Source organism: Erpetoichthys calabaricus, chromosome 13 (assembly GCF_900747795.2).
Source record: "Erpetoichthys calabaricus chromosome 13, fErpCal1.3, whole genome shotgun sequence".
Lineage (NCBI taxonomy): Eukaryota > Metazoa > Chordata > Cladistia > Polypteriformes > Polypteridae > Erpetoichthys > Erpetoichthys calabaricus.
In genome coordinates, this window is record NC_041406.2 from 83,744,150 (window position 1) to 83,756,200 (window position 12,051).

The following is a 12,051-nucleotide window of genomic DNA, read 5'->3' on the forward strand; positions in this document are numbered from 1 at the left end:
CAACTACATTAACGCCGCTGGGACACACTTGAGACTTATGAGGTTGAAAAAAAAAGTATTTTGATGTTGTAAAACATATTAGAAGCCAGTCTCTTCATTTTAAGTCACCTTCCTTCTTCACCACCTGGTACTGAATAATTTATGAACGAAGTCACAGTAAAACATTAATGTACATGTTAACGCGTACTTAGTCATTAGAAGTTTAAATGACATGATGGTTGGCATTTATGGAATGGCATAATATATATGAAATCAGGAATATAAGATTACACAGTGGCAATCAGATTTTCATGTTTTGTTTACGAATGGGTACATTTTTTATCAAGATACCATTAAATTGATTTTAAATACAACCAAGACATTACTAGTGTTGCAAATGGCTATTACTGCTCGAAATGACTGATTTTTAATTCATTATTCAAATATGGCTGCAACCCCCATTTTCAGCAGCCATTCGCTTCAGTTTCTTAATGGTCAACTCCAGGAGCTTATCGTTAATTACTCCTGTTTAAATGCTAATGGATTTAGAGAAACCTTTGTGATCGCATTAGCACTGCTGAAACCTGTTATTCTGGTCACCTGCTTTGCAAGGTCCTGGCATTCTTAAAGTTTTTTTCTGGGTTCAAAAATGGCCAAAATGAAGCGACTTTCTCAAAAAATAGGTTAGTCTGTTGGTTTCTTGCAGGTTATCTATCTATTTGACAGATTACTAAAAAACTGAAGATTTCATACAAAACTTTCTAGAGCAGGGGTAGGCAACGTCGGTCCTGGTGAGCCGCAGTATGTGCAGGTTTTTGTTCCAACCCAGTTCCTTAACGAGAACTCAATTATTGCTGATGAAGCACATATTGCTTAAGTGACATTTTGATGCTTCATTTTAGTGGTCTTGCTTGTTAAGGTTCTCCAACCTTAATTGCTTATTTCAATCTTAAACTGCTGCATTCAGTGTTTTAATTGCTCCTTATTAGCAATAAGATGTAAAAGACAAAGCAGCCAGCAGTTCTCCAGCTAGCTTTTTTCCAATTACATCTGTGTGTGTTCATCATGCACTGTTTGATTTAATAAAACACTTAATAGAAAAATGTGACAGACTGAAAATGATCTGTTTTAGGCTTCATATCATTTGGATGATATCCTTGGAAAGGAAAAAAAATCTACGATATAAGAGCCTTACATTGCACAGACTAACAAGCCATAAAATTAAATAAGGTCTGAGATTGGCAATGATTGGTTTCTAATTAAGCAATTGGGTTGGAATGAAAACCTGTAGCCACTGCGGCTCACCAGGACCGACGTTGCCTACCCCTGGTCTAGAGAGAGGAGGGCAAACTGGATCTAATCAGGGTAGAAAAATAAGGGAAAGGCCCAGGTGCACAACTCCTTATGTGGAGAAGGATATGAGAGTTCGTAGTGTGAAAAACAAACGCCTTACAGGTCCTCAATTGGCTTCTTCATTAAATAAACACAAAATCCCAGTGTCTTCAGCAACAGAGAAAAGACGACTCTATTGATGCCGTCGAATGCCAATATATAATGTGACGTTACATAAAGTTTTTTTCACCCACTTTTAAGCGATATTCACTCTTGGTTGTTTCCGGACGACATATAGATTATACGTCTGACTTCAGCGAGACTCGTCAAACAGAGAAAGGTAATGTCAAAAGTAAAAGTAAGACGGCTCTTGTACCTGATTGCTTGTTTTTTCCACACCCTTCAGCGATGTAATTAGTTTGGTCAAAAAATGTGTTTGACAGATTCTCCGCCCAGATGCTACTACTCCCGGACTAGAATGAATCCATGCTGCCATCTGTTGACAATAATGTGTACTACAGCAGGCTTGTCGCTCCCGAGTGTTCCTATTGCGGTTTGCACACACGAGTCGTTACTCCTACAGTCTGCTGCTAGAAGAACAGGAGCTGAAGAGGTTCATTCAGCGGGTGTCGCGTGTTCTGTGTAAGCAGAACGCTCGTTCGGTTCTGTTTGAAAAAGGTAAGTCCCTTCTCTGTTGATAATGTTGAACTTTACGTTTGTTTTAAAATAGTTAACATGTATCAAGGTTGGTAGTTTTAAAATAAATTCACCCATTGTGAACTCAACGACAACTTCAGCGTTATTGCTATTCAAAAATAAACCGAAGATGTGAAAAGCTGAGAAAGTTCGGCCATGTAGCTGATGTTTTTCTCCACGTTTGCTGTTTTGTTTAGTATTCGGTGAATGACCGTTTATAGTACTAAACGCAGGCCGCCACAAAGCCTCGGCCTGGATTTAAAACATACACGGGCCTAAACTGTAACGAAGAGAGGGGTGAATTCTAAAATTGTTTCCATGCATCGGTGAAGGATACGATTTGCCTCACGACGTCTTCTGTTAAACGTTGAATGAAACGTTTTAAAGTGCACTTTTTAAAAAGGTGTCGATTTGATGTGGGGTAGTTTATTGTGATTATTTGGTGTCTCGTATAGTAAATAAAAATGTGAACTAGAAATGCTGGCACCGGTCGTGAGGGCACAGTGTCATTTAGCGGGTGTCTGCCTCGACGAACTTTCTAGATTTTTCCAGTTCTCGCTTACGACCGGACAGTCCATTTTATTTTCTTTTGTAGGTTACATTTAAGAAATGGATTTATTCTGAAGAAAGCGTTTAATCGACACAATGTACAGATAAAGTTAAAGAGCGCTTGATTTATTAACTGCTCCAATGGGCTACATTGCTGCTGCTGAGATCGGCACTCCGACTGGGCTCCTGCAGTTCACTCTCTTTTTTTCCTCATTTTAATTAAATATTTGGTCCCTCCATCGGGTTCTTTTCAGTCAATTGCACATTATTTCTTGAAAATCGGAACGCTTTCTGCAGTTGGGACAGTTGCAAGACTCAACAATTCACCCCGCGATGGGCTGACAACGTCCCGGCTAGGGAATAGCGGGGTTTTGGTAAATGGCTGGCTGGAATATTCTGGAAAGGTGTGGAGAATCAGGAAAATGAATTAATTTCATGGCCTTTATTTGAAAAGTGATACACATTTTTGCAAGGAAGTTTCAGCAAATATTTCCATACTATTTAGTATTTCCTCTCACAGATTATATGAAGTTTATAACTTAATGTGCACTTCCACCCCCTTGCTAGAATTAGGCAGTCACGTGCTATTCGTTATACCAGCACCCTAATAAAATGAAAAATGCCAATTTTGTTGCCGTTGAGTGAAAAAAACCCAAGTGAATAAAATGAAGACATCTCTATTGAACATTTTTAAGTATTATCTGCACCTGTATAGCATGTTAATATTACTTTGTTTTTATTAAGGAAAATGAGCCCACAGTCCAAAATAGGTGCAGGTTAGGTGGATTGGGGAAGCTAAGCGTGTCTGTAGATTGGTGTCCTGTCCAGAGACTGTTCCTGCTTTATGCCCTGTGCGCCCCCATGACGTTGCTGCTCTGGATAAAGTGGGCACCACACCCATCATGTGTGGTACATGCTGCTTTAAATACTGTGAGGATGTTTCTGTGGAGCGGTGTCTTATTAGATGAGTAGCCTGTTAAAATAGGGACAGTTATTTAGCTTGAAATGGGACTGTCCCTGTCGCCTGGACCACTGGCCACCCTAGTGAATCGTTATAATCTGCAGATGATGGAGCTGCAAGCTTGGTTTTGTGTAAGTTAAAGAGGACTCTGTCAGTGTTTATTTGCTCGGTGCACAGCTTCCTTCATATCTGGATAACCCTTTGCTTTTCTTGGATGCATTTTAGACTTTTACACTTGGTAAGATCATTATGACTTTTGTATGGGGAGGAGGGAAGATGCATGCAGAGGTTTCCCCGTGCCCTCAGCTGGACACATATAGGCAGTTGACTGGTGACTGGGAGTTCCTAACCCCCGCACAGTGTCTGCTGGCGTTTCATTAACTTGTATCGGGGATCTATTTGCCTTCAGCTATCAGAGGAGAAATCTACAAAATATACAAGTTGGCGTAACCACCGTGAAGGTAATTTTTGAAACCGCAAACAAATTTGTAGTTGAATTGCACGAAACGTGTCTCTGTTCGCAAATTTGCCAACGCTTTGCAATAGAAGATTTTGAAATTTTAAAACTTGTACAGGTTGAAGTGTTTTAAGATATCTTGATGGAAATCGAATTGTCTTGAGAAATTCCTTGAAGAATAAGTCTGCTACTTTTCAACAAAATTGCTTCCTGGGGGGGCTGAGTTGTTTCATGCAGACAGACAGATCTATATGGCTATCGCAATACATGCTTTGCACATTATATGGGAACACACCCCAAAAAATAATAAACCACGGGCCGCCCCGGCTCCATCAGGCAGCACACTATTTGTTATCACAAAAAGGGGTGAGCACAAGTTTGCAGGAAGGTCACCATGTAGTCACCAAATTTGACAAATTTCAGTTGTGTACTCGACATGGTCTGGCAATGAGATTGGCTACTGCAGTCAGCAAGCCTCACGACTAGACGTCATGTAATGTGTCTTTGGTTTAGTTTTAATTCACAATTTCAAGGAGATGTAGAGCAGTTGCATTCTGAAATTGATGTGGTTTTAGACTTTTTAAATCCTTGACTGTATCTTTTTGTTTATCCCATATTGTAGGATATTCTGATCTTGGTTATTGTACAACTTCCCCAATAAAATTTAAACATGTCTTGATAAATTCAAATGTCCTATTGATGTACTAGTTACTTTCCACATGCCTGTAACTTATTGTGATTTGTGTTTAATCTGTTTACTTTTTTCATTTAGGACACGCTCTATTTTTCAAGATGTCGTATATGCTTCCTCATCTACACAATGGTTGGCAGGTGGACCAAGCAATTCTATCAGAAGAGGACAGAGTAGTGGTGATTCGATTTGGCCATGATTGGGATCCTACCTGCATGAAAATGGATGAGGTGTTGTATAATATTGCAGAGAAGGTAGGTGTCTCTAGTGATCAAGCTCCATTCTATTTTCTCGTGTGCGCAGTACAATGAGATTCTTACTTGCATATCTCCCACACACCATTGAGAGAAGTGTAATACAGTCGACTCCACTTAAGTGCATGTTTCCGCTTAGCTGCATGTGATTTGTATAAAGTCAAGTAAATGGGCAATAACTTTGGATAACTGCACAATCCACTTAACTCTTTGAGGGCTGAATATTTTTTCCAAAAAACAGTTTCTGAAAAGCAATGGTTGCACACAGAAATCAACAAAAAACATCTGTTGCTGCATGCTGTGCCTGCCAGTTTGCCAAGAATGTGCTGCAGGCTTGCTGCCAGGCTGTCTTCGCATGGCTGGGGCAGCTGCAGCAGCGATCATGGTCGCAGTGTATTGCAATGTGGTTTCTACTTCCTATCATTGCTAAGTGGCAGTCCTACCTGGCGAAACATTGTCAGTGCCACGATCAGCTGGGGACCAATCAGCTGAACCTGAAACCTCACATTCGTTTTCGATCACTTGTATCAAAATCGGAGTCCAACAAGTCATAGTCCAGTTCAGAGATAATAGGCAAAATGTCGTCTGCGGAGTATTTTGATTTACGCATCCGCTTTGATCTCTTGCCAGATGTCAGTCCCATTTTTACCATTGTTTGTGCCTTGCTACTCACACGAGTGCAAGAAATCTCAGTCAAACCAATGAATCTAACTTTCCTTCAGGCAACGAGAGTCCAACTAAAACATAACAGTTGTTTTTTTCACAATTTACAGTTGACTACCATTGTCAACTCCTCCTTTTGACAAAAGTCAACATCAGCCTTGAAAGAGTTAAGCGTGCGTACATTTTTAATCCCTTTGCTATTCTCTCCAGCGAAATTCACTCCTGTTAACTGCACGGTCTCTTCACGTCCTCTAGTCAAACAACGATATTGATTGATATGCTCAAATAACGTAATCGGCATGCGACCGATGTAAGCAGCCTGGCTCTTGTGACTGGCTGAAGGTGGATCGTTCAGGACACTGCCGACAACCAAGACTCCGATGGAGACAAGGATACTACTGCTGCCAGCGCGATTAATGAGCCACCTGCAGAGACTGTTTCCTTCATGGACACGCTGAAGTCCCTACCATGCTGTGTTGTTATCTGGAGATAAACGGCTGTCCGGACTGTGGACAGTTTTACAGCCCTGTGCAAACAGGGTGCAGAAAACAATGACTAATTATTTTCGTAAAATGTAGGCCTGACTGATTGACACTTGGACACATGCAACTACTTGTATTATGAATTGCCAGTAAAGTACTGGTACAGTACGTCTGTGTGTATGTATTATACACAAGCTGAATGGTCCGCTTTCAGGACTGACATGTTGCACTCCTGTTAAGCGCACGCTCCACGTAGGCGCACATGGCGATGTCATCTGGAGGCTGTGCATTTAAACAGAGTCGACTGTAAAGCCATAAATAACAAATGCCAGTCCATCAGTGATCGAAATCAAGGAGAAATGCATTTAAGACCAAAGCCAGATGGCATTTATCTGCTCAAAAGAATTGTGGGAATGAGGAACAAACTACTGAGTCATAGGGTTGAAGTGGAGGCCTTGATACCCTTTAGGCTGACTATTTCTGGATTATGGAGCATACCAGTGACTCTTAAAGATTGTTTCAGTAAATGTCTGAATGTCTTTAACAAATATGAATCGAATTAGGTAAATTATGAAAGCTCATAGGCATCGGAGTTAATTATTTTCAGTCTGATCACTTAGCGTTTATTGGTTAACCAAATTGGTTAATTTTGATTATTTTGCACTTTTCAGGTGAAAAATTTTGCAGTTATTTATTTGGTGGATATAACAGAGGTGCCCGACTTTAACAAGATGTATGAATTGTATGACCCTTGTACAGTAATGTTTTTCTTTAGGTAAGAACTTTTTGTTACCTTGACATTTTTTGTTATCGGAAGCATTTTTATTCTCTTATGTTTGAAATTCGAGTGTAAGTATTAATCTGTTCATGTCAGGTTTTGCAAACATAAGCAGAGTTAACTATTTTTAATTTCTTTATTTCAAAAGAAACATTAATAATACATTTGTCAAATTGTATTTAATAACAGCCCACATACAGACGCAATATCAGTGGTGGATTGTTGCAGGCATGACAGATTCCAAATGACCAAGGCTGTAGACGGCTGATAAGAGTTTTTATTCGCCAATAAACCAGCAGTATGTAGTGATGAAACAAAAGGAGCAAAAAAAAATGTAATGAACTCTAAAGATTTATACTTTGTGCTTGGCACTGATGAGGATGTGGCTAACACACCATAAAACACTTGAAGTGCAGTTCCTTCATGGAGTAGCCAGACCCCTTCACTTTTTCACATTTTCTTATGCTGCAGCCTTATGCTAAAATCATTTACATTTTTTCCTTCATCTCACACACACAATACCCCAAAAATGACAAAGCGAAAAAAGAATTTTAGGATATTTTGCAAATTTATTAAAAATAAAAACTGAAATATAACTTTGGACCTTTACTCCATACTTAGTTGAAGCCCATTTGGCAGCGGTTATAGCCCTGGAGTCTTCCCGGGAATGACGTGATAAGCTTCACACGCCTGCCTGGATTTGGGAATTGTCTGCCATTCTTTTCTGCAGTTCTTCTCAAGCTTTGTCGGGCTGGATGGAGACTGTTGGTTGACAGCTGATTTTCAGGTCTCTCCAGAGATGTTCGATTGGGTTCAAGTCCTGGACATTCTCTAGGCCGTTCAGAGTTGTCCCTAAGTGATTCCTGTGTTGTATTTGTTTTATAGTCTGGGCCATTGACATGTTGGAAAGGGAACCTTTGGCCAAGTCAGAGGTCCAGAACTCTCTCCAGCAGGTTTTCGTAAAGCATCTCTCTGTACTTTGGTCTGTTTCAGCTTTTCCTCAACCCTCACTATTCTCAGAGTCCTTGATGCTGCTGTCACGGTGCTTCACTTTTTGGATTGGAAGTGCGTGGGTGATGAGTGCTAGGTTTCCCCCAGACATGATGCTTACACTTGAAGTCAAACAGTTCAGTCTTGGCTTCAGCAGACTAATTCTATTGTATTGAGATATTGTATTACAGTAATCCCTCCTCCATCGCTGGGGTTGCGTTCCAGAACCCCCCCACGAAAGGTAAAAATCCGCGAAGTAGAAACCATATGTTCATATGGTTCTTTTTATATATTTTAAGCCCTTATAAACTCTCCCACACTATTATAAACATTTCCCGCACAATTATACAGCATAAACCCTTTGTATTCTCTTAGATATTAAGTAAGATTCGTTGAAATTATGTATGTAAACACAGTTTATATACAGTAAAACCTAAAGATTATTTTAAAGATATCGAGCGTCTCCGATATCACATATGTTACAGCCATTATGACAGACAGGCAACCAGCAATAAATACGTACAATGCAAGAAAAATTGTATACAGTAAAATGTGTGTACAGTGACACTAAACTATGTACATGTAATAAGTACTGTACGTAGATAATTAATTATGGTTACTCACCAACAATGACACGATGACTTGTCCGATAACAATGAGTTTAATTTTACTGCACAACAAAGGATACGTTACAGCTCTTCTAAAGGAGCCTCTTCAGGCGACTGTGTAGCACCGCCGTTGTTCTCCTTCCGGCAGTCTTCAATCCAGATCCCTAAAGCAGATTCCATCCAGACTACTGCCTTATCACGTCCACTTGCAACTCGTTTTGCGCCCTGGTTAAAGTACACTGTGGCCGTAGATCTTATATGCTTTTCCTCCTTTTTAAATAAAAAGAATCGTGGACTCATTGATGCTGTAATGGTGTCCTGCAGCATTGTAGCTGTTCCCTTCCTTCAACATGTCGAAAAATTTTACCTTTTCTGCAATCATTTGCATCTTCTGTTGGCGCTTGGACATAGCCCCTGAAGCAGTAGCAGAAGCACGTTAATGCTGAATGAGTGAGATGAGACTTCCTGGTTAATGCAACACTCCGTTGCTGAGCCAATCAGCAGCACACAGGAATTTAACTGTGTGCTCTGATTGGGTAGCTTCTCAGTCATCCGCCAATAGCGTCCCTTGTATGAAATCAACTGGGCAAACCAACTGAGGAAGCAAGTACCAGAAGTAAAAAGACCCATTGTCCGCAGAAACTCGCGAAGCAGCGAAAAATCCGCGTTACATATTTACATATGCTTACATATAAAATCCGTGATACAGTGAAGCCGCGAAAGTCGAAGCGCGATATAGCGAGGGATTACTGTACTTCTCTTCTGTGTATTGACCCCATTTTTTTGACACCCACTGCACGTCCAACCTACCTGGAAGGGGGTCTCTCTTTGAACTGCCTTTCCCAAGGTTTCTTCCATTTTTTTTTTTCCCTACTAGGGTTTTTTTTTTTTTTTTGGGAGTTTTTCCTCTTGTCGTCTTAGAGAGTCAAGGCTGGGGGGGCTGTCAAAAGGCAGGGCCTGTTAAAGGCCATTGCGGCACTTCTTGTGTGGGCTATACAAAAATGAATTGTAATTTGCTAGATTAACCAAAGGCCGGTAATTGCTTTCTGTTAAGAGCTAGAGCTGTTACTGTACCCTGGACCAGTTACCCAAGAAGATAAAGACCAGCACTTATGTCATCAGGGTGGTTATTTTTGTTGTGACTGTAAGACAAAGGTAACTTAAGATTTCTTTTTCTGACAGCACTATGGTACAAATTAGTCTGACACACCTTGGTTGATAGAGAATTTCTCTTCCTGCTGTTGCCCTTTCAGTCTTGAATACTTTTCACCAAATATAGCTCAAAACATAAACTGTTTAAAAAAATAACTTCAGGGGTTAAACATCGATGCTGCTTAATTAATTTTCTGTAAAGACTATAATGTGGAAGACTACTGATTGTGTTGCCTTTTGAGGCTCTTTGTTTTTTGCACCGTACTCTGCTCCCCTACAATATTGTAAGTGGCCAAAACAAAAATTGAAGGTCAGTTTGTTTTTTTTTTTAAAAAAAAAAAAAAAAAAAATGCTGCCACCGATTACTGAAACTTAGTTAAATTCACCCCACAGGGTAATAATGCATGGCCAGGTCATTTCCTGGGTTGTTTTCATTCAAGCACTAAGATTTTTACTCGCATGCCTTGCTATGCATGTTAGATTAACCTGACATAAGTATGGACTCTGTGATGGACTGACATCCTGTCCAGTGTCGCTTCCTACCTCAAGCTTGATGCTACCCGGGTAGCTTTGATCCTGTCCAACTCTGAAATGGAACAAGAATAAATGGGTATATATGGTGTCAACTAGAGTGAAATGTTTGTTCAACCCCCTGTCTGTTTAGAAGTACAGTACTTTGCCTTCCTTCATTAATAACATACAAAAAGCCACATCCAAGAATCCAGGCAGAGCCCATTTTGCCAGCACTGGCTGCAAGGCAGGAGGCAGTCCTGAACATAGTGTCCGTCACTGGGACCCTTCATCAGCATACTCCATTATTTGTAGATCGTCTGCTCTGGCACAGAATCGCTAGGTTCACTTTGAGATGTAGGGATGTAAAAATCTTTAAACATTTTGGATCTTGCAGGTTTTCTTTTTGAGACCTAACTAAATTGAGTTTCTTTACTTTGATAAATTCCCTTTCAGTTAAAAAATATAGCTGGTTGCTGTTCACTGTGCCGAATGTATATTGGCCGAAATAAAAGATTTCATTTAGCCAGCTGCTCTAACCCGTATTCTCTTCTTTCTTGAGAACAGGGAAAAAATCCTGAATTTTATTTATTTTTTTTTTCCATAGGAACAAACATATCATGATTGATTTGGGCACTGGAAACAACAACAAAATTAACTGGCCAATGGAGGACAACCAAGAGATGATCGATATTGTCGAGACAGTTTACAGAGGGGCACGCAAAGGCCGAGGTCTTGTAGTGTCACCCAAGGACTACTCGACTAAATACAGATACTGAATCTCTAAGCCATCTTTGTTTAGCAGGACCTTTTTTTTTTTTGTTTCTGTGTTTTAATATTTAAGACTACAAGCCACTGTGACTGTTTTTGTACAGAAAGGAAAAAAAAAAACACTTACTTTGGAGAATCTCGGATCAGCAGAGCTTTCTTCCCATTTGTTTTTGGTTTACAATTAACGTTTGCCCCTTCAAAGCTGCCAGATTCTGCATAGTTAGTTTTGTATCCATCATTGGTGGATTTTGGACTGAAATGTCCCTGTCAGTAAATGTGTGAATGAAGTTTTGTTTTATTCATTGGTTAGTGCCCTGATCCATACATGTACTTTGGTTTTCATTGTATATTGAAATTTGCTACTCGTAGAAAATGTTTTTTTTGATTATGGATTGCTACCCTAAAACTACTGAAACTAAAATGTTGAATTAAGCATAGTTTTATACTCATCCATAGAATTCTTTATGTAAAACCTGGAGCTTTTTTATCATTGTGATATAATAGTGGTCACATTTATACCCTTGGAAGGCAATTTTATAATTAGGAATTCAAAATCAAGTTGCCAATTCAGCTGGCAATAATTACCTTTTTTGTGTATAAAATACATTTCTTTTACAAATTTTCAATTAAAAATATTTAAACTTTTACACAATATTAGTGCACTTTAAGTGTGATACTGCTGAAATCTGCTTTAATGAAATGTATAATGACTGAAAATTGCTACACTTAGACTGAAACCAGGTAAGTCATCCTTCAAAGGACCAATAATAATAACTAATAATTAACTACTGAATGATTTCAGTCCATTTCACTCTTAAACAATATTAAGTTGCAATCTTCAACAAAGCCAGTGCCCATTCTTTTTGTTTTAGTTATGTGAAATTTATTTAATTGAAAATAGGCAGTACTTTATTAAATCTAAATGTTTCTGAGTACCTACTGTGATCTCACTGTATAAATTTAAATTGCTTTGGGTCAGGATGCGGCACGTAGGCGGTAAACTTGAGGCCTTGTCCCATTACATAACTTTTCCAGCAATTCTCAGTCACAGACTTCATTTACATAATCTTGGAGTTGGTTTTGGGGTTTGCATTCGTGTAGTGTGACATACACAGCGATTCAGTCCCACCAGCCTGTGACTCACCCAGACAAGATCGAATTGGTCTCATTTTACTCAA

General features: G+C 39.5%; 1 protein-coding gene across 1 annotated transcript; it reads left to right on the plus strand.

Annotated features, from left to right (window-relative positions):
• Positions 1 to 1,309: 1,309 nt before the first annotated feature.
• On the plus strand, positions 1,310 to 11,525 carry txnl4a (thioredoxin-like 4A). The gene is made up of 5 exons (XM_028817188.2): positions 1,310 to 1,651; positions 1,755 to 1,989; positions 4,747 to 4,919; positions 6,736 to 6,839; positions 10,710 to 11,525. Exons 3-5 carry the CDS (start codon positions 4,767 to 4,769, stop codon positions 10,879 to 10,881), a joined length of 429 nt encoding a protein of 142 aa, XP_028673021.1. The 5' UTR covers positions 1,310 to 1,651; positions 1,755 to 1,989; positions 4,747 to 4,766; the 3' UTR covers positions 10,882 to 11,525.
• The last annotated feature ends 526 nt before the right edge of the window (positions 11,526 to 12,051 follow it).

Bases quoted from the DNA above. Each gene is read 5' to 3' on its own strand.
- txnl4a (XM_028817188.2), top strand. From the start codon at position 4,767: ATGTCGTATATGCTTCCTCATCTACACAATGGTTGGCAGGTGGACCAA. The intron at 4,920-6,735 runs GTAGGTGTCTCT...TGCACTTTTCAG, and splicing joins TGTATAATATTGCAGAGAAG to GTGAAAAATTTTGCAGTTAT. The intron at 6,840-10,709 runs GTAAGAACTTTT...TTTTTTCCATAG, and splicing joins ACAGTAATGTTTTTCTTTAG to GAACAAACATATCATGATTG.